General features: G+C 36.7%; 1 protein-coding gene across 4 annotated transcripts in view; it reads right to left on the bottom strand.

The window, feature by feature from the left end:
- The window catches only part of ASIC2 (acid sensing ion channel subunit 2), a 567,697-nt gene extending 539,912 nt beyond the window's left edge, over positions 1–27,785 (bottom strand). For 2 of the 4 annotated variants that reach the window (XR_009622569.2, XM_060691628.2), the window contains exon 1: positions 26,922–27,756. Coding sequence is in view for 3 of the 4 variants with exons in the window: in XM_060691628.2 (XP_060547611.1) it covers positions 26,922–27,503 (582 nt within the window). In the remaining variant the exon portion in view is untranslated. Of the gene's footprint in view, positions 1–26,921 lie in introns of all 4 variants that reach the window. The other 2 variants (XM_034415694.2, XM_087892130.1) reach the window with 2 other exon arrangements.
- Between the last annotated feature and the right edge of the window lie 70 nt (positions 27,786–27,855).

Below are 27,855 nucleotides of genomic sequence, written 5' to 3'. Positions count from 1 at the left end.
TATCAGCAGCTCCTTGGGCAGTTTGAGCTTTGTGAGTTGGCGCAGAAAGAACATTCTTTGTTGTGCTTTTTTGATAATGTTTTTGATGTTAGCTGTCCATTTTAGATCTTGCAATATGGTAGAACCTAGAAATTTGAAGGTCTCTACTTTTGATACTGTGTTGTCTAGTATTGTGAGAGGTGGAAGTATGGAAGGGTTTCTCCTAAAGTCTACCACCATTTCTACGGTTTTGAGCGTGTTCAGTTCCAGATTGTTCCAGTCGCACCACGAGGCTAGTTGTTCAACCTCCTGTCTGTATGTGGACTCATCATTGTCTCGAATGAGACCGATCACTGTTGTGTCATCTGTGAACTTCAGTAGTTTAACAGATGGATCGTTTGAGATGTAGTCATTGGTATACAGAGAGAAGAGAAGTGGGGAGAGCACATAGCCTTGGGGGGCCCCTGTGCTAATTGTAGAGTTTTCTGATGCAATTCTGCATAGCCTCACCTGCTGCTTCCTGTATGTTAGGAACCTTATGATCCACTTGCAAGTGTGTTCATGTACCTATAGCTGGTTTAGCTTAGTTAGAAGTGTGTCTGGAATGATGATATTGAATGCTGTAGCCAATGCTACAAAGAGGACCCTTGCATAGGTCTTTGGAGATTCAAGATGTTGTAGGATGTAGTGCAGACCCATATTAACAGCATCATCTGTCGATCTATTTGCTCAGTATGCAAATTGGAAGGGGTCTAACCAGTGGTGGAATTCTACCGGTTCGCACCAGTTCGATAGAACCGGTTGTTAAGTAGTTAAGCAGTTAAGCAGTTCGGAGAACCGGTTTTTAGAAGAAATCTCCTTTTGTTTTTTCCTACTTTACAAGGTTAATCCTGAAAGGAATTGTTGTTTCCTAGCCTAATTTTTATTGCCCTGCTTACAGAAACTGCCTCTCCATTAATCCTTATTACATTCTTGGCAGTACACCTAGACTTACCGTCGCTTCCGGTTCCGGAGCTTCTCGGAGTTTTTTCTCGTTTTTTTTTTTTTTTTTGCTTGACTTTCTTAAAGGGGAAGGGTTGTTTTAAGCTTTTTACACCGCTGTTGGGAGGAAATACTCCCCTGTTGGAGTTCTTCCAGCCAGGATGCAATGATCAGCACTTTGAAGAAATAATTGAATAACAAAGCAGAAACTTTTAATGACAAGGAAGATGAGTGACATTCAGCAAGGCTTATTGGCTAGCTAGAAAGATTGACATTCAAACGTGAGTTTACATACCCTTTCTGACTTTTGGTCTAAAACTGGTTTTTGATGAAGTTTAATTCTATGCTTGGTGATGTTTAATCCTGTGTTTAGTGAGGAGATAATTTTCCCTATTCAGCTTTGTTTGGAAGGAAAAATGTTAATCTCTGTTCTGAAAAGAAGCAGTTTTGGAAATTTGACTAGTTCCTGTGTCTATTTGTTCTGGTAATTGGTTTAACAAGCAACAGATACTCTGTTTGCTCCTTTGCTTCATTCTGGAGAGCTTAAATGACCTCTCTGCTAAAGGGTTTCACTTTATGAGCAAGAGTTGGCTGCTGATAGTTATCATTGCATTTTAACTATTTTAATTCCTCAAGGTGTTCTGCCACCCTGCCTGATTTGTAACTCCAGTTTGCAAGTATTTCTAATCTAATGATTGTTATTTAGGGCACCTTTTTGCAAGCAAAGAAGCTTTTTGTATTTTTGTACAGGTAATCCTTGACTTACAATAGTTACAATGGCACTGGAAAAAGTGGCTTATGACCGTTTTTCACACTTAACGACCATTGCAGCAAACTATCATTAGAGCAAAGAAGCGATGCCACAGGACCACCTGGCCAGGCCCACCCGTTCACATGAAGCACCGCAGTTGTGAAATGAGTGAAACGGTTGTTAAGAATGCTGCAACGGGCATAAATGTGAGGATGGTCATAAGTGTGAGGACTGGTCAAAAGTGCGAGGACCGGTCAGAAATAACTTTTTTCAGCCCTCTAAGTAGTCCCTATACACATAGCCAAGGCCACCCGGTCACCTGATCAACTAGTCACACCCACCCAGTCACATGACCACCAAGCCATACCCATCCAGTCACATAACCATCAAGCCACACCCACCCAGTCACATAACCATCAAGCCACACCCATCCCAAATAAGCCACACCCACAGAACTGGTTGTTTAAAAAATTGAATCCCACCACTGGGTCTAACAGCGGATCCGTGATGGTTTTCAAGTGGGACAGCACTAGCCTTTCAAAGGTTTTCAAAGATGTTAGAGCAACTGGTCTGTAGTCATTCAGTTCCTTGAAGGTGGGCTTCTTTGGCACTGGGATGATAGTAGAGCATTTGAAGCAAGAAGGAACATAGCACATCTCTAGTGATTTATTGAAGATACTGGTGAAGATGGGGGCCAATTGGTCAGCACACACTTTTAAGCAAGAAGGAGTTATCTTGTCTGGGCCTGGAGCTTTTTCTGGCTTTTGTCTGACTTGGCTGTTGTTAGTGTGTCTGAGATGGGGGTTGTGGAGATAGGTGGCTGTAGTTTCCTTTCAAACCTGCAGTAAAACACATTCAGGTCATCTGCCAGTTGTTGATTTCCTTCAGCCTGGGAAGGAGATTTGCCATAGCTGGTGATATTTTTAAGAGTTTTCCACATGTTTGCTGGTTCATTTGTTGAGAACTGATTCCTTAGTTTGGAAATTCCAATTTCAAATTTGGATTCAATAATAGCTTATGTCCAGTTTTGCAAACCAGCAGGTCAAGATTTAAAGTCAAGTAATTTTTTCTGGTTCAACTAATATAAAGCATATTTTGTCAGATAATGAATACTGGGGTCTCAAAAGCCCATTATGATAGATCCTGCTAGACTTTCACTTCATTCCTAAACTCTCCCATTTCAACTATTTTGACCTTACCCCATCCTGATATCTGAATTCTGAATGGACTGAAACCAGGGGTGAAATCCAGCAGGTTCTGACAGGTTATGGAGAACCTGTAGTGGAAATTTTGAGTAGTTCGGAGAATCAGCAAATACCACCTCTGGCTGGCCTCAGAGTGGGGTAGGAATGGAGATTTTGCAATATCCTTCCCCCAGGAGTGGAGAGGAGCACCTGGAGGCTCCAGCTGGTGCAGAATGCAGCCGCGCGGGTACTTATGGGGGCGACATGGCGCTCTCACGTAACACCTCTCCTGTGTGAGCTGTATTGGCTTCCGGTCGTCTTCTGGGTGCGCTTCAAGGTATTGGTTCTCATCTTCAAAGCGCTCCATGGCTTAGGGCCCAGTTATTTACGAGACCACCTTCTGCCACCGATAACCTCCCACCGGCCAATACGCTCCCACAGAGAGGGTCTCCTCAGGATGCCGTCGGTCAGGCAATGTTGGCTGGCGACCCCCAGAGGAAGAGCCTTCTCTGCGGGGGCACCCGCCCTCTGGAATGAGCTACCCCCAGGGATACGACTGATCCCGGACTTCCGTACCTTTCGCCAGGCTCTGAAGACTTTTTTATTTCAACAAGCCGGGCTGGCTTCAAATTTTTAATTGGTTAATTTTATGGGTAAGGGGTTTTAAATTGGGGGAAGCCAATATAGATTTAATTATGTTTTAAAGTATTTTAATGTTTAGATTGTATGGTTTTTAATCCTGGCTGTTCACGGCCCCGAGTCGTTCGGGAGAGGGGTGGTATAAAAATTTAATAAATGAAATAAATGAAATGAAATGAAATGAGGCAGGCTGAGATATAATGCTTGAGAGTTTGTACAATACTGGAGATATGGCGGAATTTAGCTCAAGCTACATTAGAGGCATAAAATAACTGAGTATTGCTCTTAGATACCTTATCATCTTCATTTCTATTTGTCACCCTCAGTACAATTTGAAACATAAATTTCAGTGGCATTATCACTGTTTTGCTGAGGTGAGGCCACTTTAAATACTCAAAGAGCCACAAAGGTCCTAACTGGAAGCCTCCTATTCAATTCTGGAGCTGACCAGAAGTCCAGTTCCCTCACCATAGTGTCTCCTCCTAGCGTGGCATCCTTTTCCCTCTGCCGACCGGAAGTCTGGCTCCCCCACCATAGTCTTCTCCTAGTGCAGCGTCCTTTTTCTTCTACCTATCCTAAACGAAAGCCCTATCCATTGTGGAGCCGACCAGCAGCTGCAGTAGAGGGATGAAAGAGCCACATGCGGCTCCAGAGCCACGAGTTGCTGACCCCTGGGTTAGGCATAGGAATTGTGCAGAACAATTTTAATCTTGCTAAATGGCTATGAATCCTACTAGTTCACTTGGTTTGAGAGAACCAGACTACTGCACTCCACAATATCTACCAGAAATGTTCTAAATTTCATGATTGCCTTCAAATCACTGAGAATTAGCATGTGGACTTTAGGCTTAATTTGAATAGGTATAACATATTATTGATGTTTGCTGCATAACTGAGAAAGCCAAAAGGATACCAAAAAGAAGTCAATAATTGGTTCATTAACTACAAAAAGATCTTCAAGCATGTGAAATGTGCTTAGAAAAATGTGAAATTTCCACTACTTGATTTCTTGAGAAATAATCTTTCAGGCTTGAGGGGGAGGGCATGTCTTCCTTTTACCACTACAAGTTACCATGTGAGCATGATTCCAATTTAAGGGATATAAAAGGTATATAAAGAAATATAAAACAATGAAGATAAATGTGTATGTGTTTGTATATATATGTGTGTGGGTGAGGGTGTGTGTACTATATGTGTGTGCGTATGCAGGATGTCTTTCTTTCTTTTACTACTACAGATACCATGTAAGCATGATGCATATACACAACAGCAACATATTATTATGCTATTTCAGGGTAAAAGCTTGGCATCAAAACCAGGAACGTATGAAATATATTAGCTGAAGCTGCAAATCAGTCTTGGTTGATTTATTGAAGGGACTTAGGCATAAAACAAGTGTCTTAAGCAATTTGAAATGGCAACATTTCAAGGATGTTATACAACAAACCATGTCCCTTCTGAGAATATCTGAGACAATGGTTCAGAGCAACTGGTTCAGCTGGCACAAAGTAAATCAAGTTACATTATATGTAAATACTTGTTAGCATAGGTATATTTATATATGTAAGCTCTCTTACCACTTTCACTATATTAGAGATCAAGCTGTATAATGATTTGGATAGAAATATTTTGCAAAGTAAATAGATCTTTGTCCAGGTAGATTTAATTGTTTGATATCCAATAATTAAATTGTATAAAATATCAGTATAATTGTATAGAGCTTTGCACTTTATACAAATTTATACAAATACACTTTATTAGGCAAGAGGCCTTGCTGAACCCCCTGCCATTTAATAATCATCATGCTGAAAGGAACTAAAAGATCTTCAAATACAGTACAAATACACCAAGGCATATTTATACTGTACTATCCCTCTCACCCATCTCAATAATAAAATGTGACCTTCAAAAGGCCACCGAAAATAGTTGTACTATATTCATAAAATGAACCAATACTGTTCATTTTATGGAAATCCAGAACATTCAAGACAATTTAAGACAAGTAAGCAAAATCACCAGATCAGGGAAAGCTGGAATAAGAAAGTCAAACCATATTCTCTTCCTCTCCCTCTTCCTATGGTATGATGATCACTTTCATAGAAATTGTTATAACTTATATCTCTCAGACCATTATATGTTTTCTCCAGACCGTCAGCAAGCTTTGAAAAAATTGTCCCATTAAATTATTGAAAGCAGGTTTTCAGATTTAATGGTGGCATCTAAAAAAGTATTCCTAGAAACTGACATTTTAGCAATATATATGTGCATTAGATTGATTGTGGGGATGCTGCACCCCATTCTAGTTTTTTTCCCCAGCCTTGTAATCTATTTTTCTTTTTCCAATCTAGCATGCAGTGGGAATTAAATATTAATACAGGTAGCTCTCAATTTACATCCATTTGTTTAGCAACCTTTTGAACTTACAACGGCGTTGAAAAAAAAAATTATGATCAGTCTTTACACTCATAACTGTCAAAAAAATCCTAATAACCACATGATCAAAATTCAGTTGATTGGCAACTGGCATGTATTTACAATGATTGCAGTGTCCTGAAGTCACCTGATTGCCATTTGCAACCTTCCCAGCAACCTGATAACAAAGTCAGTGGGAAAGCTAGATTCATTTAACAATCACATAATTCATGTAATAAGAATAATAATTCACTTAGCATCCCCCCCTCTCTCTCTCCAACTGTCATAAATATGAATTAACTTTGAACGGTCACTAAATGTGCTTTTGTAAATCAGGGACTAACTATAGCTAAAGTTCTATTTTTCAGCCTATGGAAAACTAAAACTGAAAGAAAATCTGAGTTGCTTCTGGTATTGCAAATAAGTAGGTCTGCCCAAAGGTATCACATTTGCATGAAATTTAATCAGAGTTGTACAACTCAGCATTATAAGAATCTTTCATTTTAACAAAAGTTTAAAACGTGTTTAGTCTTAACTCTTCAAAAAATATTCCTGAACATTCAAAAGTAAAGCTAGTAAAAATTTACAGAAACTTGTGAGTGCAAGTAGAGTGCAAGCTGGGAAGAGTTCATGACATTGGTAAAAATAGTTCTCTAGAAAGATTACCTCTACATCCTAAAGTCAATATTCTAGTTTAGATTTTCTTGCTGAAGTTCTGATAGAGCTGACAGAGCAATGAAATATTTTCTACTCAAATTATCAAGAGAAAAGAGGAAATACTGTCTGAAAAGGAATTATGTTAAACAGAGCTTTAGAGAGACGCTAGTACTTGTCTTCCAAGGAATCAATCCTAAATAGCAGCAGGCATCTGTCTGGTAACAAGTTCCAAGTGACACAGATCTATCTGGGGAATTCAAACCACTGCTGAGATGCCAGACACAATCTGAACCAGCCAGCTGTCATCTAATTCTGGTTCATGGTCTGTACATTCAATGGAACAAAACTGGAAAAAATGCCATGTTTAATCAATATATCGGTGAATAAAATGTTCAATATCAAGCTTTTGAAATGTTGAACATTTTCAGATTCAGCTTTTGAAACATAGAGAACTTTGACAAAATTATTATTCAATAGATCTGTATTCCATAATTGCTAACATATATTAAGCAATATTCTTTCAAACTCAATAATTTTATATCTTGCCAGTTTTAAATTTAATTTTATTTAAAATAATTTCAAAAGTAATACATCACAACATGTTACTAAAGTTCAAGACAAATCTTTTTTTTGAAGTCAATAGTAATTTTGCTATGTTGTTTAACTTGCTTAAGACAGTTGAAAGATATAGTTATAAACTTCAATATCCTTCCTCATAAAGTATGAAATGATTTATTTTGCTGAATTATTACTCTCTCGGTTAATGTATAATATACTGTTGTGCTCACTTTTATTAGTCTGTACTCAGTAATTTCATCTCTCTAAATGTGCTCCTTATTCTGATGATTTTAGCATTACTCAAACAAGAAACAAATGCTAACTTGTGTAAGCAATATTAAATTATTTGCAACTTCGTCTGCTCTATCATTAAGTGTTGTACATTATGATTCTTGATAAATGTATCTTTACTTTTATGTACATTGAGAGCATATGCACCAAGACAAATTCCTTGTGTGTCCAATCACACTTGGCCAATAAAAAATTCTATTCTATTCTATTCTATTCTATTCTATTCTATTCTATTCTATTCTATTCTATTCTATTCTATTCTACCATTCCATTGTTTCTAAATTTTGAATAATTATTCCATTTGGTAATCTTCAATTAGGAAAGTTCTAAAATTTTAGAATTTTCATCCATAGAAAATTTTATTCAACCTGCATGTAGATTTATGCAAAGAGTACTGTATATATGTAGCCTTACTTCAACATGCCAAATGTCCAGTATGAATTCCACATGTCCATGCATCAGAAACTCAGCTGATTAAAAAAAGTGTTTTAGTATCATGCATATTTCATGAATAAAAGTTAACTATTTTTGTAATAGACACACATTACAATATATGAATCAGAAATATGTGTTTCCAATACAAAATGTCATACAGTCAACTTGCATCAGGAAGAGTTGTTGGTAGGTTCTCGGTTCTCAGACTGCATACAGCCTCTATTTATTGTCCTTCAGTATTTCTTCATGCTTTAGATTTATGCATCAACACTTTTTATGTTTCATATTTCACAGAAAGCTGGTACAGCAGATATCAGTGTGAATAACGAAAGTCCCTATATAACATGTCATTTGGCCCCAAGTGCTATAAATTGTTACAGACTGCAGTGATGTAGATCCAGCCCCAAATACTGGGAAAAAATGAAGCCAGAATAATTTGTAGCAATTCTACCAGATAAACTACTGCAATGGCTCATAAGATAAGGAAAAGATACCTTGGAAGTTGCCAAAAGGTATTTCTTGAAAAGGTCTCCTGCCAGCCTGGCAGGTTACTGGCATTATCTGCATCCCACTTTAAATATACTGCAGCAGATCTGCAGTCCTGCCATCTTTTAAACCAAAAAAGGAAATCCCAGGATATTTTTCTAAAAATCCAGCAGTAGAGATCATTTTACAAGATTGGATCTGCTAATTGTCACTGCTAAATTTGATGTCATGTTGAAGAGCAAATAAAAGATGTAAATAACGTTAATTGTATTAATAATTATGACCATGTACAATAGGTAGCAATGCCATTGTTATGTTGCATCTTGTTGATTTTTTACTTATGCCATCTTGTATGCACTGTATAGTATAGACAATATTTTCTTTGCATGAATATGATTGGCTAGATAACATTTAATCCTCTTATATTGCAGTAAGAATAGACAGTAGCCCACAAGTTGATTTCAGTCTAATTTATAAAATCCCTTTGCATAAGATAAGTAAGTTCAGACCTCTGAGAGAATAATATGTTGTTTCCCCAAGGAGCCTATTTTGTACAATGTGTGCACAAATATTAGGCAAGTGAGTATTTTGACCATATAAACATTTTTATGCATATTTTCACCTCCAAGCTGTATAAACTGGAATGCTTAGTGGGTAGAAGCATATCAGGTGATGTGTATTTGTTTAATGAAGGAGGATGTGACCTATCAACACCCTATATCAAAGTGTGCATAATTATTAGGCAGCTTCTTTTTTTCAGGCAAAATGGGCCAAAAAAGATATTATTATTTTTTTCAGTTTTAAAAATTTTATTGTTAAGAAATTGTAATAATACAGTTTTTTGTCCATCCAGTTACATGGTATAGGAAAAGGAAATAAATAAAAATATAAATGTATGTACATATAGATAATCTTTGCTACTCAATTACATGGTATATAAATATATACTTATATCATTCTTAATGTATATATATATATATAAAATGGGTCTTTAAAGGTAAATTAATAAATACATAAGTCATATCTTTTGCTTACCTATGTAACCTTTCCTTACCTCATTTTACTTTCTACCATCTACGGTACATCTTCTCTTTCTATTTCATTTAACTATTTCTTGTACTCACTCTAGTCTCCTTCATTTTTTTTTATTTCATTTTCCTCTTTTCTAACCACCCGTACCACTTGTCCCACACGCTATAATAATCAGAATCTTCTCTGTCATTTATTTCCAGTGTTAATTTATTCATCTCGGCACATTCCATTATTTTACCGATATTTAAGTGACTCTGAAAAGTCAACAATTGTAAAAAGTCTTTCAGAGGGATGCAGCACTCTTGAAATTGCTAAGATATTGGGACGTGATCACAGAACCCTCAAACATTTTGTTGCAAATAATCAACAGGGTTGCAAGAAATGTGTTGAGAAAAAAAGATGCACATTAATTGCCAAAGATTTGAGAAGAATCAAATGTGAAACTATGAGGTATCCATTATCCTCCAGTGCTGTCATATTCCAGAACTGCAACATACCTGGAGTGCCCAGAAGTACAAGGTGTTCAGTGCTCAGAGACATGGGCAAGGTAAGGAAGGCTGAAACCCAACCACCAGTGAACAAGACACATAAGCTGAAATGACAAGACTGGGCCAAGAAATATCTGAAGAGAGATTTTTTATAGTTTTATGGACTGATGAGATGAGAGTGACTCAAAAGACCAGATGGATGGGTCTGTGGCTGGATCAGTAATGGGCACAGAGCTCCATTTCAACTCAGATGCCAGTAAGGTGTCTGGTACTGGTACTGGTATGAGCTGGTATTATTAAAGATGAGCTAGTTGGACCTTTTTGGGTTGAAGTTGGACTCAAAATCAACCCCCAAACCTACTGAAAGTTTTTAGAAGACACTTTCTTCAAGCAAAGTCTGCATCTTTCAAGAAGACCATGATTTTTATGCAGGACAATGCTCCATCACATGCATCAAAATATTCCACTGCGTGGCTAGCCAGTAAAGGCCTTAAATATGAAAGAATAATGACATGATCCCCTTCCTCACCTGACCTACACTCTATTGAGAACTTCTTAAACAGAGATTTCGGTGAAGGAAAACAGTACACTTCTCTGAACAGTGTCTGGGAGACTGTGGCTGCTGCTGTACAAAAAGTTGATTGTCAACAGGTCAAGAAACTGACAGACTCCATGAATGGAAGGGTTATGACTGTTACTGAAAAGAAGGGTAGCTATATTGGTCACTGATTTTTTTTTTTTGTGAACTGCCAGAAATGTTTATTTGTACACTTTGAGTTGTTTGTTTATTATTTTCACTTTAACAGATGCAAATAAATGAGTGAGATGGGCAAATTTTCATTTTTCATTTAGTTGCATAATAATTCTGCACGCTAATAGTTGCCCAATAATTGTTCACACATAGATATTCTCCTAAGAAAGCTTTCCTTTTACTTTCTTAAATGTTCAGGTTTGAGGTTTATTAACATTTTGGGTTGACCGAGATCACTGTAGTTGTTCAATAATGAAATTAATCTTCCAAAATACAACTTGCCTAATAATTGTGCACAGAGTGTAGAGAGGAAGATGGAATGTTGGGGTGGGAGAGGTAGAAGAGTAAGGGTGGGTGCATCCAGATTGGAATCCCACATCAAATACAGCCCAAAAAATAATATTTGCTGGCTCAGCTGTATATCGTAGCTTCTCAAATGCACTGGTATTTAGTCTCGCAACATTAGCTAACTACATTAACTAGGTCTATCTAAAATTGTTCTCAGTTTCCTTTTGCGTTAAAGACTATGTATTTATCTAACTAAAATACTGATAATTCAGACAACTTACAGTAAGTGACTATCACTTTTTCCAGTCTGACCGTGATAATCATAGAGGAGGTGGTGTTGCTATCTTCTATAAAAAGTCCCTAGACAAGCAGGAGCTTGCTCTTCCCGAGACCATTGTCCGCGAACTGTCTCTAAATACCATAGTTCATTTCATGCAGTGGTGGGTTGCTACCAGTTCTCCCCAGTTCTTGTGAACCGGTAGTGGAAATTTTGAGTAGTTCGGAGAACTGGTAAATATCACCTCTGCCTAGCCCCACCCCCAATCTATTCGCTGCCTCCCGAGTCCCAGTTGATCGGCTAGAAAGAAATAAAACTGTTTAAACTCTTGCCGGGGCGCTTCAAAGGACCGCCCTACATCTGATCAGCGGTAAAAGGCAGTGTGTTGGTAGACCAGCGCGCTCCAAAAACAAATGGGTAGACCGATGCGCTCCAAAAACAAATAGGTAGACCAGAACGCTCCAAAAACAAATGGGTAGACCAGTACGGCTCTGCAAGCAGTTAAAAGCCTGGTAGACCAGTATCTCTGCTAAATCCTAAAGAATTGTCACATGACCATCAAACCACACCCACAAAATAAGCCACGCCCACAGAACTGGTAGTAAAAAATTTAGAACCCACCCCTGATTTCGTGCTATATTATAGAGCCCCCGATTATGACCTTGGTCATACGAACAAGCTAACTGCACTACTAACATGGACAGCTTCCTGCTCACACCCCCTTATCTTTCTTGGTGCCTCTTATTAATTGGACCCTAAAAGAATCTACAACTGAACCTATACATGCAACCCTGAATAATGCTGTTATGACTCTGGGGCTGGAGCAGTTGGTAACAACCAACACTAGGCTCAACAATTGCTTAGATCTCATCTTCTGCAATAGCTTAAACTCAATTGATGGCCTACAAGTTAAAGAACCTTTTTCCAACAGTGATCACAGCATGATTGATTTTTGTCTCAATTTATGTCCTTTCAAAGAGGGTCATAATGATGGAATTCCAAATTATAACTTTAAAAAAGCCAACTATGATCTCATAGCTGCCAACCTCACATCTCTTGATTGGCACCTTCTGTTCACAGGTTGTATAACTGAAGACCATTATAACACTTTTTTGCTCAAAGTCAATTGAGTCATTAATCTATACATATCTAAAATAACCCCTAAAGCCAAAAAAACCAAACTACCGATAGCAATAAGAAAGTTACAATCCAAGAAAAAAATCTTTTTGGCAAGAAAACAAAACTGGCTACATAGCCAACTTTAAAAACCGCTACAAGGCCTTATGCCACCAGATAAAGGCTGAATGTACCAATCATCATTGCAAACAGGAGGAAGAGCTGTTAAACTTGAACTCCTGCCGAGCCTTTTATAATTTCGTAAATGCCAAACTTAAAGACTCAAAAACTATCCCACCCCTAAAAAGGCCTAACGGGGAAGACTGTAACGATGAAGCTGCTAAGGCCAACCTCTTCAATACGTTCTTCAGTTCAGTCTTTGTCGACAGCAATGTCTGATGCCCCCATTTCCTACTCATATCAATAACAAATTGTAACAATTTACAACATATTGATTTTACAGTAGATAACATTGAAATGGCAATACCTAACTTAAAGCCATCTCTATCTATTGGCCCTGATGGATTATGTGCCTAGTTTTTGGAAAAGCTTGCCACTGCCCTAGCTGAACCTCTATACACAATCTATGAGGTATCCTTCAGAACCAGCTCCTTGCCCGACCTATGGTCATTAGCCATGGTTATACCTATCTTTAAAAAGGGAGACCCTAGACTAGTAGAAAATTACAGACCAATTTCATTGTGTTGCGTCATCTGTAAAATTATGGAATCAATTATAAACTAATCCATCACCCTCTACTTAGGGACAAACAACCTGCCATCTAACAAGCAGTTTGGTTTTAGAAAAAAATTGTCCTGTAATCTGCAACTCCTATACTGTAGAAACATTTGGACCACACATCTTGACCAGAGTAAAACAATAGATGCAATTTACATAGACTTCTGTAAACCCTTTCTTTCAGTGGTGCACGACAAACTACTGTTGAAACTAAGTTCTTACAGCATCTCTGGATCCCTGCACAAGTGGATAGCCGCATTCCTGTCCAACAGGCAACAAATAGTCAAAATAGAGAGGGCCCAATCAAATCCAGCACCAGTTAACAGTGGTGTCCCTCGAGGTAGTGTTTAAGGACCCACACTCTTTCTTCTTTACATCAATGACCTATGCAGTCATATTAAAAGCAGCTGTGTCCTCTTCGCTGATGACGTAAAATTATTTAACACCATTGACAATGCTGCTGCCCTACAAAGCGGCCTTGACTATGTGTCAGAATGGTTGTGCATTTGGCAACTCCAATTCTTAACTAATAAATACTCTGTCCTACACATTGGCAAAAAAAATCAGAACACCAAATACAAGTTGGGCGGAAACAATCTTGTAGATAGCCCTCATTTTGTCAAGGACCTAGTGCTCCTAGTGCTCATCTCAAATGATCTAAGCCCCAGAGTTCACTGTAACAGCATTGCCAAAAAGGCATTAAGAACCTAATCTTGTGAAGCTTCTTCTCTGGTAACATTGTATTGCTAACTAGGGCATACAAAACCTTCGCCAGATCAATTATTGAATACAGCTCATCCGCCTGGAATCCACACTATATATCAGATATTAACACGATTGAGCGGGTCCAGAGGTATTTCACGAGAAGAGTACTCCACTCCTCTACTCACAATAGAATCCCTTATGCCACCAGACTTGAAATTCTGGGCTTGTACAATCTGGAACTGTGCTGCCTGTGGCACAGTACACAAAATTGTCTGCTACAAAGTCTTACCTGTCAACGACTCCTTCAGCTTCAACCACAATAATACACAGGCAAACAATCAATACAAACTCAAGGTAAACTGCTCCAAACTCGATTGCAGGAAATATGACTTTAGCAACTGCTCAGAAAGTTAACAACCGGTTCTCCTGAAGTGGTGCGAATTGGCTGAATCCCACCACTGGTTACAGCCTCAAACCCTCAGAGCTTCAACTTCAATTCATCTACTGTGGACCTCACCCCATTCCTAAGAGGTCCGTAAATGGGGCGTGCATAAGCTCACCAGCGTGCCTAGCGTTCCTGTCTTACTGTCCCCATTTATCTGTATTTACTTCCTTTGTTTATATTTATGTTTATACCTATACCTGCTATCTTGTACATGTTTGACAAACAAACAAACAAATAAAATAAAATAAACTTGATGGTACTGTTTTAATTGACAATGTTATATCTAGTTGATATACATAGCAAAGATATAGATCCCTTAAAACAATAGATCTATATCTTTGCTGTGTATAAAATAAGTAGGATAACTGCTTAAACATTTTAAATTTTAAGTTAGTTACTATATGAGTCATAGTTTACTGGCAGTAGGTACACATTGATACCAAAATGCTATTAACTACAAAACTCTGCAGACATGCTAATAATTACTTAATTAATTATTGGCTATAAATTTCCAATTCTAAAATACATAAAGTAAAATCTAAATTTATGTTTTCTTCAAAGATTCTGTTTAGATATTAGGTATACCTATAATTGAATCACTATTTGTGATTAGCACTATATGAAATCAAGATAGAGCAATGAACAATATTTGTCTTTAGCTGATAGACTGTGACTTCCAGGAAGTCACATTGTAATAGCTCTACTATTTAAAAACAGGAAGTTGAAAAAAGAAACATGGAATGGAGCTAAGAGAAAAATGAAAAACATAAGCAGTATTTCTTACAATGCAAATTCTAATACAGTAAATAGCACATTTTTCTTATTATTTGATATTACTTGCTGCATTTTATATCTAACATTTTCAAATGTATTTTATGCTTACTGCTATTTATTATCTATGAACTGCCTAAAATCCATGAATTAATGAGGCAGTAGATGAACCACATAATTAACAATAACAACGTAAGATTAATGTAGTTTCCTTTTTGTCATGTTTTCTTCTACTGAACTCATGGACATATTCATGTACATTCCTTGGCAAAATACAAAAATGATTAACATCTTTTCTTTTAAGATGTTCTTTTACTCCCAGTCTAGCTATATCTTGGTAATCCTGGTGGTCTTCCATCGAAATATAATCAGGTCTGGTCATATTTAACTTTTTGAGAACTGTCAAGGCACCTATGTGCTTAAGCAAGGCTGAAACTAATGCTTAAATGAACTCTCTTTATACTGCAGCCAAATTTATATGTGTAATACTTTCACTGAAATTTTACATGTTGAAGAGGTTTGTATGCATAATACTATTTAATGCTTTGAGTACCCCTGAAGGATAAGTGACTGCCATTATCTTTATTTTGCAGATGGAGAAGTAGTTGAGGGTGAAAGAATAAGAGCTTGCCTTTAGTCATCTAGTTGCAGAAATCTGTACCAGACCCCCACTATTTTATGACCCAGTTTTTTAGACACTATACTAAGTTGTTTTGTTCTACATGCAATATTATTTATACCAGATGTGATCTTTAAGCATCAGTAATAGGATGGTTATGCCTCCTTCCCACAACACATTTCTCAGAAAACCACTAATCCAGTCAATTTTCTTACTGATAGTTCTGGCACATACAGTCCTTTCCCTCATTGGGTAAAAAGGCAATAATAGATGCAATAATAAGTAGAATTTACCCATTCCAGCCAAGTAATATTTGGGAGATGTAGTGCGGCCAGACATTGCTAATGAGTCCATTAATAGAAAGGCTTATTTTTTTCAGCTATCTTTTTCTCCAATTCTTGTTTCTTAGAAGATTAGAAGTGCAAAAAGAGTTCAATTATTCCCATGACACAACCGACTATGCAGAGTTAGTAAATCCTGAGCATGAGTGGGTCTGCTATGGATTGATTTCAGTTCCCTCATCAAGATAGTTAGGCATTTTGTGGAACAGGGCTGTTTCCTATTCCACAGAATAGGAAAAGTATCTTTTACACAAAGGGAAAATCTGTTACAAAGGCAAAAAAAAAAAACCATCAAAAAGCAGGAAAATTTAGATCTTGAATTGCCCATCATAATGAGCGTCTCTATTAGACTGAACTAATCAAAGGTATGGCTCATGCTGCTTTTCCCATTATGGTTATATATCCTTAAGGGGATATATAGGCCTTTTTAAAAAAATGTATAAATGATAAATTATATTATATTGATCTAATTATTGAGTTCATAACAACATGCTTATTTTCATTGCTGATTTAACCTATTTTCCATTTTTTGCATAACCTATTACATCTGTCAAGATGGCAAAACTAAGGATATAAAAACAAGACATATTTAACACTAACTTGGGGTAAACATAAAAAGTTGAAAAATGTAATAGGAGTTTCCCAACTTCAATAATAAATGATTTCTTATGGTAGAATATCTTTGAGAGGGTTTTCCCCAGATCTCTCAGCAAGTGGACTGACCTGCCTATTCTTAGATCATCTTTCAATTGCCTCTTCCTCAACTACCACTGTATCACAAACAGGCTGGGTTCATACAGTACAATCATTCATAATGAAAATGGATTAACATAGTTCTTCAAATGATTCATTAAAAAGGTTATGTAAAACTAGCCTGAAAATTATAACTACAATTTCTCCTTATATTCCATTAGGAGATGGCAGTCCACACCTTGCAACTCACATGCAAATGGCACCTGTCCTTCAGATTGACACCTTCAAGGACAAGCTACATTTGCTGCTACTGCTGCCAGGAATAGTGACTATAAAATATTCATAAGGACCAGCTCTACTCCTCAGTCAATTCCACAGGCAGGATTGACCCAGAAAACAGAGACAGTAACTTCATCCTTCCCTCAACCTATTAACAACATATACTTCCTTTTCCAGTACAATACCAAGATATGATCTCCAGGAGATCTTTAGGAAAAGCAGCACAACTATTATTTGCATCTATTATAACATCATTATTTTGATATATACTATCATAAGGAAAGTTTAGAATGCACCACGTTGACTTCTTAATAAGTTCAGTTCTGCTGGAAGATTGTTACCTTCACATTACCACAAACTGAATCCAATTTTTATTCATCAGCTTTCTACTCTGCCTTTCTTTCAAGAAGCTTGGCACTGACCATTCTTATCCTCAGAACAATCATACAAGGTAAATTAGGCTTGATAGGATACAATTATTGCTTCAAAGGCTTCTAATAAGTCACTGTACAGTTAAACATAACATCAGAGTCTAAAGTCTGCCTTAAAATTTGAGCTGTAACTTCAATCACTCTTTGATTGTTTATTAATTTATAAATACAAGTATGGCTAAAGTTTTTAAACTAATGAACATAAAATTTTAAATGCATTCTTTTTAGATACAAATTATAATAGTGGAAAAAAATTTAAAGAGGTATTCCCCTTTTCATTTCTCTTGTAGATCTGTTCAAAACAGATATGACTTTCAAAAGCAGTCAGCAAGCAAATAGTAAGCATTTATTGTGTGGCTTGTCCTAGCCAAGCAGGGAGAAAGAGAGAGAAAAAAGGGAAGAAGTAACAAAAATAGTCGCTTGCCATTCTGGGCTCTGGCACTACCTTGAAGGTCCCAGTCAAGTCAACCATCAATGTATTTCTCCCAAAGATTAATTCCAGAGGAACACCACTTTCCCTAACTCCTTGTGGCCTAAAAATTACCCTTTTGCTTCTGAACTAATGTTTTTTTTTTCCTTCTTTGGACATTGAAGTAAATATATTAATCAATGGAGAAAAAGTTACAATTAATCTAGTCCTAAGTCCATCTTTAAGCTTAAAGGAAGTAATGGCTAAACCCTAGCAAGATTGAATGGCTTTGGGTACCTGGAACTTCCAGATCTGGATCACAGCACACCTTCAGTTTGTACACCAGCTGTGGTCTTTCCTCGATCAGGACTCCCTACATTCGGACATTTAAACTCTGGTCATTTCTTGTCCCAATTATTGCAATGTGCTTTATATAGCGCTATTCTTGAAATGGATTCAGATCTTCAAATGGTACATGGGTCATTCTATGGGCCCCAAAGTCTGCTCATGCTTCTACACTTGTGCAGAAGCAGAAGCAGTTTTTGGGGCCCATAGAATGACCCATGTTACACCACTGCTTCATAAGCTGCAGTGGCTGCCAGTTTGCTGTTGGGTACAGTTCTAAGTGTTGGTTATGACTTTTAAAGCCCATCTCGCTAAGACAAGCTTGCTGCCCGCAAGAAGAGGCCTTTTGAATATCCCATCATTCAAGGAACTCTGACTGATGGGATCAGATGGGATCTCTGCTCTGGTACTTGCCCTCTGGAACATCCCACCCTCCAGGGTGAAGTTTGCTCCACTTTCTTATCCTTCCTCAAAGGCCTGAAAATCTGGCTCTGCTGGTTGACCTGGGGACTGGGTAGTGTATCACTGGAGGTGACTACTATATTAGTTAGCTGACCCCATCTCCCCACTGCGCTTCCTACTCCCTCTCTGTCCATCTGTTTAATTTCATATGATTGTACTTCCATAGCTTATTTTTATTGTTTTATTTCTTGGTTTTTGTTATGTTTTGTTTTGTTACATTTATGTTATGTTATGTTATGTTATGTTTTGTTATGTTACATTTTTTATCATTTTGTTTTCCTGTTTTATTGTTGTAAGCAGCCCAAAGTAGCCCCATGGTTGGCTTGAGATGGGCGGCAAATAAATTTAAATAAATAAATAAATAATGCATTAATTAGTTAATTAATTATGAAATGCAAACTTTCTAATTCTCTTTATTGGCAAAAAAATACAAAAAGTATCTTGCCCAATTAAGAGATATGGAGATCTTAAAAGCAAACATTAACATTTGGATTTGCTTAGTAAACATATTGTCCAAAAGGAATTTTGGACTATACATACTATTTCTTGTTGAATCATAAACAAGGCAATAATCTCCATCCTAGAAAGTGGTAAAATTTTGGAAGAACTTCATAAGCATGCTGTCTATGAAGTTGCCTTGGAATTGTAGAATATGTGGCTCAATGTATCACAGTGAAGACTTTTTTGGCTTTATACAGTTATTCAACTTCTTACAGATAATGCTCAACTTACTCCAGGCAACTTACTCCTTCTGCACAGGTTGTCCTGTGCAGAAGGTCTATTTATGTTCATCAGGATGCAAGTGAAGCCTTGCAAAGGCAGTAATGTAACATTCCTGACAGTGTAATATGTGAATAAGATTCCATTCAGAAGATTCCTCAATAGGAAGGTGAGGAAATTGAGGCACAGACACCCAGAGTCATTGATTGAGATGGGAAGCTATATTAATTAATTAAATGCCAGAATGTATGTGTAAGCCAAGCCATTGCACACTCAGTATTTGTCATTTGCTTGATCTCAACATATTTCTAGCTGACACACTACTAGGTGATCCCCTTCACTATTGAAACTTGCTGACTAAGCCAAACCCAAGCTATAGACAAACACATCAATGAGAAAATAAAATAAAATAAAATAAAATAATAAAATAAATATAGCTTGTCTTGTTTCTCATAAGAAAAAAGTCCTTCTGACTCCCATTGCCAACTGGAATCCTTTGTCTCTTCTACCTCTTCTGTCTTCTTAAACTCTCTGACTCACAAGTAATATTTTAACTTTTAAACTTTTGCTTCCTTTCTCCCTTACCCTTCAGTAATTTATCTTGCTTTTCATTTTTATATCCTTTTTATCTCCTAAAGTTACTTTACTATACTAAGCAGTTTTCTTTTTCCTAGTCTTTGGCTCTCTGAGGCAAGTCTGTTTGCATCAAGCAGAATCCCTAGGTCTGCATGGTTTTGCCCCCACAACTCCAAACTTTTTTCCCCAAACATTTATTTCTTCTTCCCTAGAATGAGTTCAGAAAATCCCAATTCCTATTTCTTTGTACGTTCTTTACACATTCCACTTTCTCTCAAAAGAATCTATTTTATCTCATCCTGTGATCTTCTCCTGGATTTCCATCACATCTAAAGCCTATTTCCTATATCCCAGTTGCAAACTTTGAACATCTCATTTTCTAGCAGCCAACTTATTTCTTTGCTTCCCCTCCCTCTCCATCAATTTTCATCACCTTCACACTATTACTGTCCCTTGATTTTGAAGCATTTTATTATGATGATAATGATTACAACACAAAGCCTAATCATAAGGTCTGAAGTTTAGAGGGCAGTTTCAAGATGAGGATTATCTGGTAAATGTATTAATTTTTGTGAGGGATGGTAGATCTCATACTAAACAAGATTGTTAGAACATGAAGACCAAGATGGCTTGGTCCCTTATTTCTAAAAATATAGCTATTGGCTGGACTTCTGCAAACAAGGTATTTTTTGCCATATGCCTGGTTCATATTAAGTTGCCGCCAAGCTATTCAGGACATATCACTAATCACAAATTTAGTGCCTGAGAGTTTGCCATGGGAAACCCAATCCAAATCAGATCTATGACATGAAAGTCTCATTCTTGCTCCCCTTCCAGCTGTTGTTTCCAGCTAGAGGGATGTTTCCAAGTAGAAGGGATATAATCTAGGTTTGGTGACTCCAACTTTGCTATTTAGTGAAAAAAATATAAACAATCAGATTACATTATTAACATCACATTTACATTGACTCTTAATTCTGTGATTGATTGAACTGGTATATCCTGTTTGATGTATGCAGTCTTTGCTTGTCTAACTATAAAACACACTCAAAATATACTTGAGTTGCAGATTTGTTAAGTAGAAAGTTTTTATAAGCACGGGAGAGTTTTTTTTAAATATATTTCAAGAGAAGGCAGTAGAAAGTTGTGTAACACAAGCCCTACTTCAGGAATTTAGTTCTGAATATTGTTAATGTAATTTGCAATTTTGATTTGTGCAGAACTTCCTAGAGAGGATGTTTTTGCTCCTTTGGACTGCTCTATGTAAAGTTGCAAGAAAACAGTATGTAATATGCTCAGGAGAGTGGCAACTTCTAACCACACTCATGTTTATTCATGTGCAATTCATCTTTGTTATTTTATGGGCACAGATTCATTTGTTATTCACGGGAACTGCATGAGCACTCTATCAGCATTCACTAATAGTTAATAGCCACTTAGGCTACGTCTACTTCAACCAGTCTTCATTTGAACAAATGAACAAATCGTTTATTTGTTCAACATTTGATCAACAAATGGTTCATTTGTTGATCATATGACTTCTTGGCAAAATGAAACTATGGTATCTCTATTCTTTACATTAAATAACCTTGCCCCGAATCTGAAATTTTTGACAATGATTTGACAATGTTGTTTTTTTTTATCTACTACTAGTTGTGTGTCTTTTAAGGAAAAAGAATCTAATTCTGTAAACTTGCTACTACATCTGTTTTATATTCAATATTCTTTTTGTTTTGGAATTAACATCATTCAAAGATCTGAGCTTTTTAGTAATATATAAGAAGTAGATAATTAAGGGATTTTCCCCATTCAAAGGTAGTATATCATCCATTATTAGATTTCAGGTAGAGTTTTAGACAGTGACTAAAAATATTCAGATCTGGCTACTATAAGAAGTGGAATGTTTGAATCAGTGGAAGTTTGGCTTTGCAATAAGCAATTATTGTGAAACTGAAAAATTATTTTATTGACATAGTTTATCAAAGTGGCTTTCTGTTTTTGCTTTTATAGCACATTAATGCTAATTTGCATACAAAGCTACAGAGATATTCATACAGATGATCAGAATGGTAAAAACTCGTAAACATTTCTTTTAAATGAAGTCTGCTTTTGGTCCTAGAAAAACATCCTCAGCTGAATCTTTACTGAAAAGAAATAAAAGGTTATGCGAGAAAACCTTTTACTATCTATAACTGAGTTGAGTGCAGAGCACATTCATTCAATAAAACAAAGATTAAATAAGTTTTAATTTTTTATGTTCGTAGTAGTTTAATTCTTTATTAGGGTCACTGACTAATGTGCTAGATAAAATATAACACATTACAAGTAAGTGACAAAAAATGTGTACATTGGAAAGAGAGAAACCAAAATGAGGGGGGAACCATAAAAACAGTACTTTCACAGTAAAAATCAAAGAAGCTTTTGAACAAACTAAATATATTCACAGCACTAAAAAGCAGGCTACCCACTATATCTGTCTCTTCAGTGTCCTACTCCTACTCCTTGATACAATTGCTCAGGGCTTATCTACCCTGTCACTTCAAGCAGTATTTCCACACATAAATAGAGAGATATTCATAAACAGGGCATTTCAGCTCTAGTGGGATAGTCTTACAAGTGTTGATTCCAATACAATAGCCCTTTATATTATCCATATGTTAAAGCAGCCAATTTGCATGTGCTGGAAACTTGGAAACCTAGTGTAAATTAAACTGGTTTTTATTTTTGGTCATTTAAATACTGTAATGATTTCAAATAGCTTTGCATAAATAAATCAAATTTGGCCTGCTGCGCTGATTTGGAAGAATCAAGGTTGTATTTTTAAAAGGAAGGGTTGATAATTGCATTAATTATAGCAATTAAAATAATTTTGTATAGCACCGTATTTGAGGGTGAACAAAATTAGATTTTTGAGAGCTGTTCATATAAATATCTCAGAAAAGTTATTTTTCACTTAAGGTTCTTCAACTGAAGCAAATTTTATATTCTAGCATCTGTAATGTCATATTTGAAATCATTCTTGGCTTTTCTGGATACATAATAACGGAGATTCAAGCCTGAATCAAGTAATGTTCATAAACAGACAATGTGTAAATATAATTCAAAATGACTACTAATTTATTTGCCATTTGTGTCTCCATCAACAACTATTTCAAGAAATTAATTACAGCATCCCTGTTAGCTTCTCTTCTATCCGTAATCATTACCATGACTCAGAAGGGAAGATATGCTATTTCCTATTAAGGTGAAATCAGGTACGGTTAGGATGTTTGGATTAAGAGCAGAATTGGGATCAAATAACCAATGAACAAACTAAAAATCAGTGTAATGTTTGAGAACAGATACAGTTTGAAGAAATATTCTGACTCAAAATCAGAAAATAAAGGTTTGGCTAAATACCTCTAAATAGTGGTTTTGAAACTGCTTTTTTTTCTTCTTTCTTTTACAGGCACTGGCTAGGAAACTATTTTATTCATAAATAACTGAAATGAAGCCTCAAATGAAGCATCTGTTAAAAAAAAAGACAAAATGGTATATTTATCTTCTACCATTTTGCCTCTTAATTTCAACAATATCTAAAATTATTCAAGGGCTTTTGGGGAGAGTACTATTCTTTTTCTCTTTCTTATTCAGTTATCATCATCGTGACACAATAGAGTAAGAATGAACTTGCTCCTTCTCCAAAACATATATCACAAAGCCTTACAAATATCAGGAACAAAAAGCTTTTGAATGTTTTAGTAGTCATTAAAGCTGTGCAAACTTCAAAAGAGTATTTCAAACTAATCAAAGTTTCAATTAAAGCATATCTCCAAAGCAGAGCATCAAGCTGAAGTGGCATTCCCCTTTGAAGCATCTGACTGGAGCAATTGCTCTGCTTCAGTCCATATGCTAAAGTGAGATTCTGAAACCTACACAGTAGTTCCTTTCCACTGAATTGAAAAAAACTGATAAAATCAGATTGGTTCACTTCAACATTTCAGTTCAAGGCAAAGTGATTCAATCTTCCATGTAAAAATCAGATTTTGTTTGTTTATCTGTCGTCTATCTCGCCAACTTTGGGCAATTTACAATATTAAAAACAACAAAACCATGAAAGATAGATATTTCTAATAGCAATAAAAATACAAATCATAATTAAAGATGGGGAAGAAGGGAGCAAGATGCACTAGGGAGTGAGATGGGATCTTCTATTGGTTCATCAACCATCTCCGGAGTTATAATCCCCTGGTCGGGCACCAAGTCAACTGGCAGAGTCAGGTCTTCAGAAGGCCAAAGGGGTGGGAGCAGATCTCACCCTGGGGCAGGGCAAGATATTCCAAAAACAGGAGTCACAGCAGAGAAACTAGACCCTGCCATCCTTGATTGATGGGATCCACAGCATGCCTCTTCAGCCAGTGGGGGTGGGTGGGTATGCCAGTTCCATTATGGTGAGATTGTTATGATGGCCTTGAAGTACAACAAAGTTATCTGGTACAACCCTATCAATAAATTTCTTACCCAAATGAACGGCAATTTGTAGGAAATAAGAAATATTGATAAAGCTAATTTATAGTGGGTTATCATTTTATTTAACCAACCTGGTAAGGTCTGTTATTTTGGCTGATATTTTCTATCTAAAATCTTACATTTTCAATCTCTTATGTGACGATGTATTTGATGACACTTTGGAATGAACAGATCTTTCATTAAAGTTTCTCTTCAGGTGGTAACTTTTACTCACTGAAAGCAACTAAAAACTTTTTATCCAACTAGGCCCTATATATTTGCTATCATATTTTTCCTGGGAAAACATCAAAACATGAATTTCTCCCCAATTCTTTCTCACTCTGCAGTTTCCAAGCAAATGCACCCAATTCCTCCACATTATTTTTGTTTTGTATTTTTTTTTAAGGTAGAGATGGTTAAGAATGTTGGAAAATTAACTTCTGATAAATATATATCCATAACAATAAACTTTCCATTTCTAGACCACAATTTAGAATTTATCATTTTATATCAGTTTGGAATATTATTCTTCAGTAAAGGTCCATTAAATAGTGTCTTGTCAATTAATATGACTGTCACCGAAGTTTTCATCCTGACAGCTTGCTCTTAACATATAGCTACAATCCTGTCTACATCACAACAGTGAGTTTCCAAACATCAAAAAGTATAATATCCTCTTTCCATAACAAAGCATCCATTGTCAGTAATGCCTATGTTTTTTTTTTTAAATCACATAACCGATTCCAAAGTCAGGTACTATGGTGGAAAGTCTAAATTACATTAAAAAGTCCACAATCTGAATCTATCTGAACTATGTAACTTAAGCACATAGTTGGGTTGCCTTGCAGCAGTCAGAAGCAATGTGCTTCATACTGTATTAAGAAGGGCAAGAATGGACCAATAAAGGAAATCTATATGAGACAACAAAGCTTTTTAAAGGGTTGGTTCTTCTAGTTTTATCCTATTGAAGCAAACTGTTTTCTGTCTCAACCTTCTAACAATGGACTCCTGTTTTATATATTATAACAAGTTGATATATATGAATGCCTTTGCCTTATATATATTCTAAATTCTGCACTATTATTAATTAAGGCCAAACCCTTAATGTATAATGTAACTAAGACAAAGTTTCCTATGGGGAAAAAAAAAAAACACTTCCTTTCTGTCCAATGTCTTAATCTGAACCCTGCCATAGAAACAAGGAATTCATAATTTAAAAAAAAAAAAATACTACATTTTTTCAAACCAAACTCTTGGTGACTTTTACACAAGTCTGAGCAAAGAAATTAAACTTTATTCCAATATTTACTGCCTGTCACCTTCACTTATTTAACTTCTCCATTTCAGACTGCTGCAAAAAGCACACAAGAAAGCCAGTAGGACAAAATAATTAGTTTAGAAAACATTTCTCTAATCTAGTGCCCCCTATATGTGTTGTGACTTCAAGTACTAAAATTTAAACCAGTTTGGAAATTTGGATGACATAAAGTCGGTAAAGAGTACCCTTCTCATTTTGTTTGTCCCCTATTAAATAGTCATTTTTTTATTCTGATCCTCATCTTTAATGGCAACTGGCCATAGCTATGAAACACGTCACTTCCTTTTTAGTTCCAGGCCTAGATCTACTTAATTTCTATGTTTATGCATTATTTAGTTGCACCATTACTTGGAGATTTGCTGGGGATGATGTATGAAGCAAGTCAACTGAAAAATATTGTATTTACTATGTTGTAGTAAGTCAAGATATTAATATTTTATATTTATTCTCATACTTCATTCACACACTTAAAAGTCAACAATTGATGCTGCAATTATAAAATCATGAATGCATATGGCCTATGACAACTGAAACAATACTAATTTTACAGTCTACATCTTTATCTTTTGCCCACTACACAACATTTAGGAGAAATGAAAGAGAACAGATCACTATATTTAGCATGGAATAGGCTCAACATTTCACTCCTTAATGCTCATAAAACTCTACACTTCTTCAAGACCAGAAATCAGAGGTAGATCACCAACACTAAATTACTACAAAGAAACATTGTCCCCAAGCTATCCAGTTTCAGAATCTTATGTAGGAGTCTTGGAAAAAAACTTAATATGAAATGGGAAATAATTGTTACCAAGAGCGAAAGGAATAAAACGATCTAAGTTGTAAGTCCTTTTCAACCAGTGGGGTATATATGAACCATATCAACCAGAAAGTACTGTACTATTTCAATACTGCTTTGCTGCTAATCTTCATTCAACAGCAAAATAAGCTAGTTTCCTTGAGGAAAGCACTGTGCAATTGAATATTGTCATTCCTTACATCAAGGGTCTGAACAGGCCAATAACTAGAGGTAGCTGAAATCTCCCAAGAAACAGTTCTTAATTCCTTAATTTGGGTTGACTTCCCATTTTAAATATCCCAAATTTGCCACAAAGATACCAAGCATACTTCAGTTCAAGTCTGCTATCTCACCAAGAGAAGCCAGGATAAATATAATCACCAATTCTAGGTACACCCCATTGTTACCGTAACCATTATTAAGGTAATAAGAAAGTCAATCTGTTCCTTATACTCACAGTTGTAAAGTTCTTGTGGCTGCACTCCTGTCCCCGGAACTTGCAGTACAACAGCATCTCCTTCATGTCATGGCCCACACGCCCTAGGAACTCACTCATGCTGAAGACCTTGGCTCGATGCTGCTGAAAGTTGGTTTTCTCTTGCAATATGGCCAGGACCGTTGGGTCAGCAAGATGGGGATGAAGGATTTGTAAATTCACATCCAGCAAAGCCAGAAGGTCACCAGCATGGTACAGATCATTGGTGGTGAGACGGGAGAAGCGGAACCCATTAAAGTTGCAGATGGTGACAGCTGGGAAGACCAAGCTGTTAGCAACGAGTCCATCCACCTTGGTGATATGCTGATAAGAAAAGTAGTAAATCACTCGCTCAGAGCTCTCTACCAAGAGGAGGCCCAGGGAAGCTACAAATGCTAGAGCCCATAGAGCCCGCCGCACAGTCATAGGTCCATAAACAAAGATATGGCGGATTCCATGTAGGGTTGAGGTGTTAGCAAAAATCTGGAGGCTGGAAGGCTGAAGGCTCCCTAGGCTTCCCTCACTGGTGCTGTCCTTCAAATCCATGGAGAAAGAATTGGTCATAAAGGTACCAATTCTATCCTCTGCCTGCAGCCAGCTTCTTGTGTACTCCAGCCCTCACTCATGGGGTGAAAGAAGCAGTAGAGTCAGAAAGCAGGCAAGGTAGCTATGTATATGCGTTTCAGTAGCAGTTGGTGAGGTGCCTCCTGCGTGCTTCTCAGCAGCCTGGCAATGATGTGGTGGGGGGGAGAGAAGTGTTTATTTAAAATCCATTGCAACTCTATTGCTTGATTTCCTTGCTGCGATAAGGAGGGCTGGTTTTATTTAGGGAGACACCAAGGTGATGTGGAATAGATGTGGGTGGGAAGGCAAGAATCAGCCAATAGAAACAAAACCCTCCCTCTTTCTCTCCCTC

Source organism: Pantherophis guttatus, chromosome 4, assembly GCF_059756535.1.
Source record: "Pantherophis guttatus breed Tessera chromosome 4, ASM5975653v1, whole genome shotgun sequence".
In the NCBI taxonomy this organism is placed as follows: domain Eukaryota; kingdom Metazoa; phylum Chordata; class Lepidosauria; order Squamata; family Colubridae; genus Pantherophis; species Pantherophis guttatus.
The sequence above is the reverse complement of the archived record's forward strand: the minus strand, read 5'-3'. Positions and strand labels throughout refer to the sequence as shown.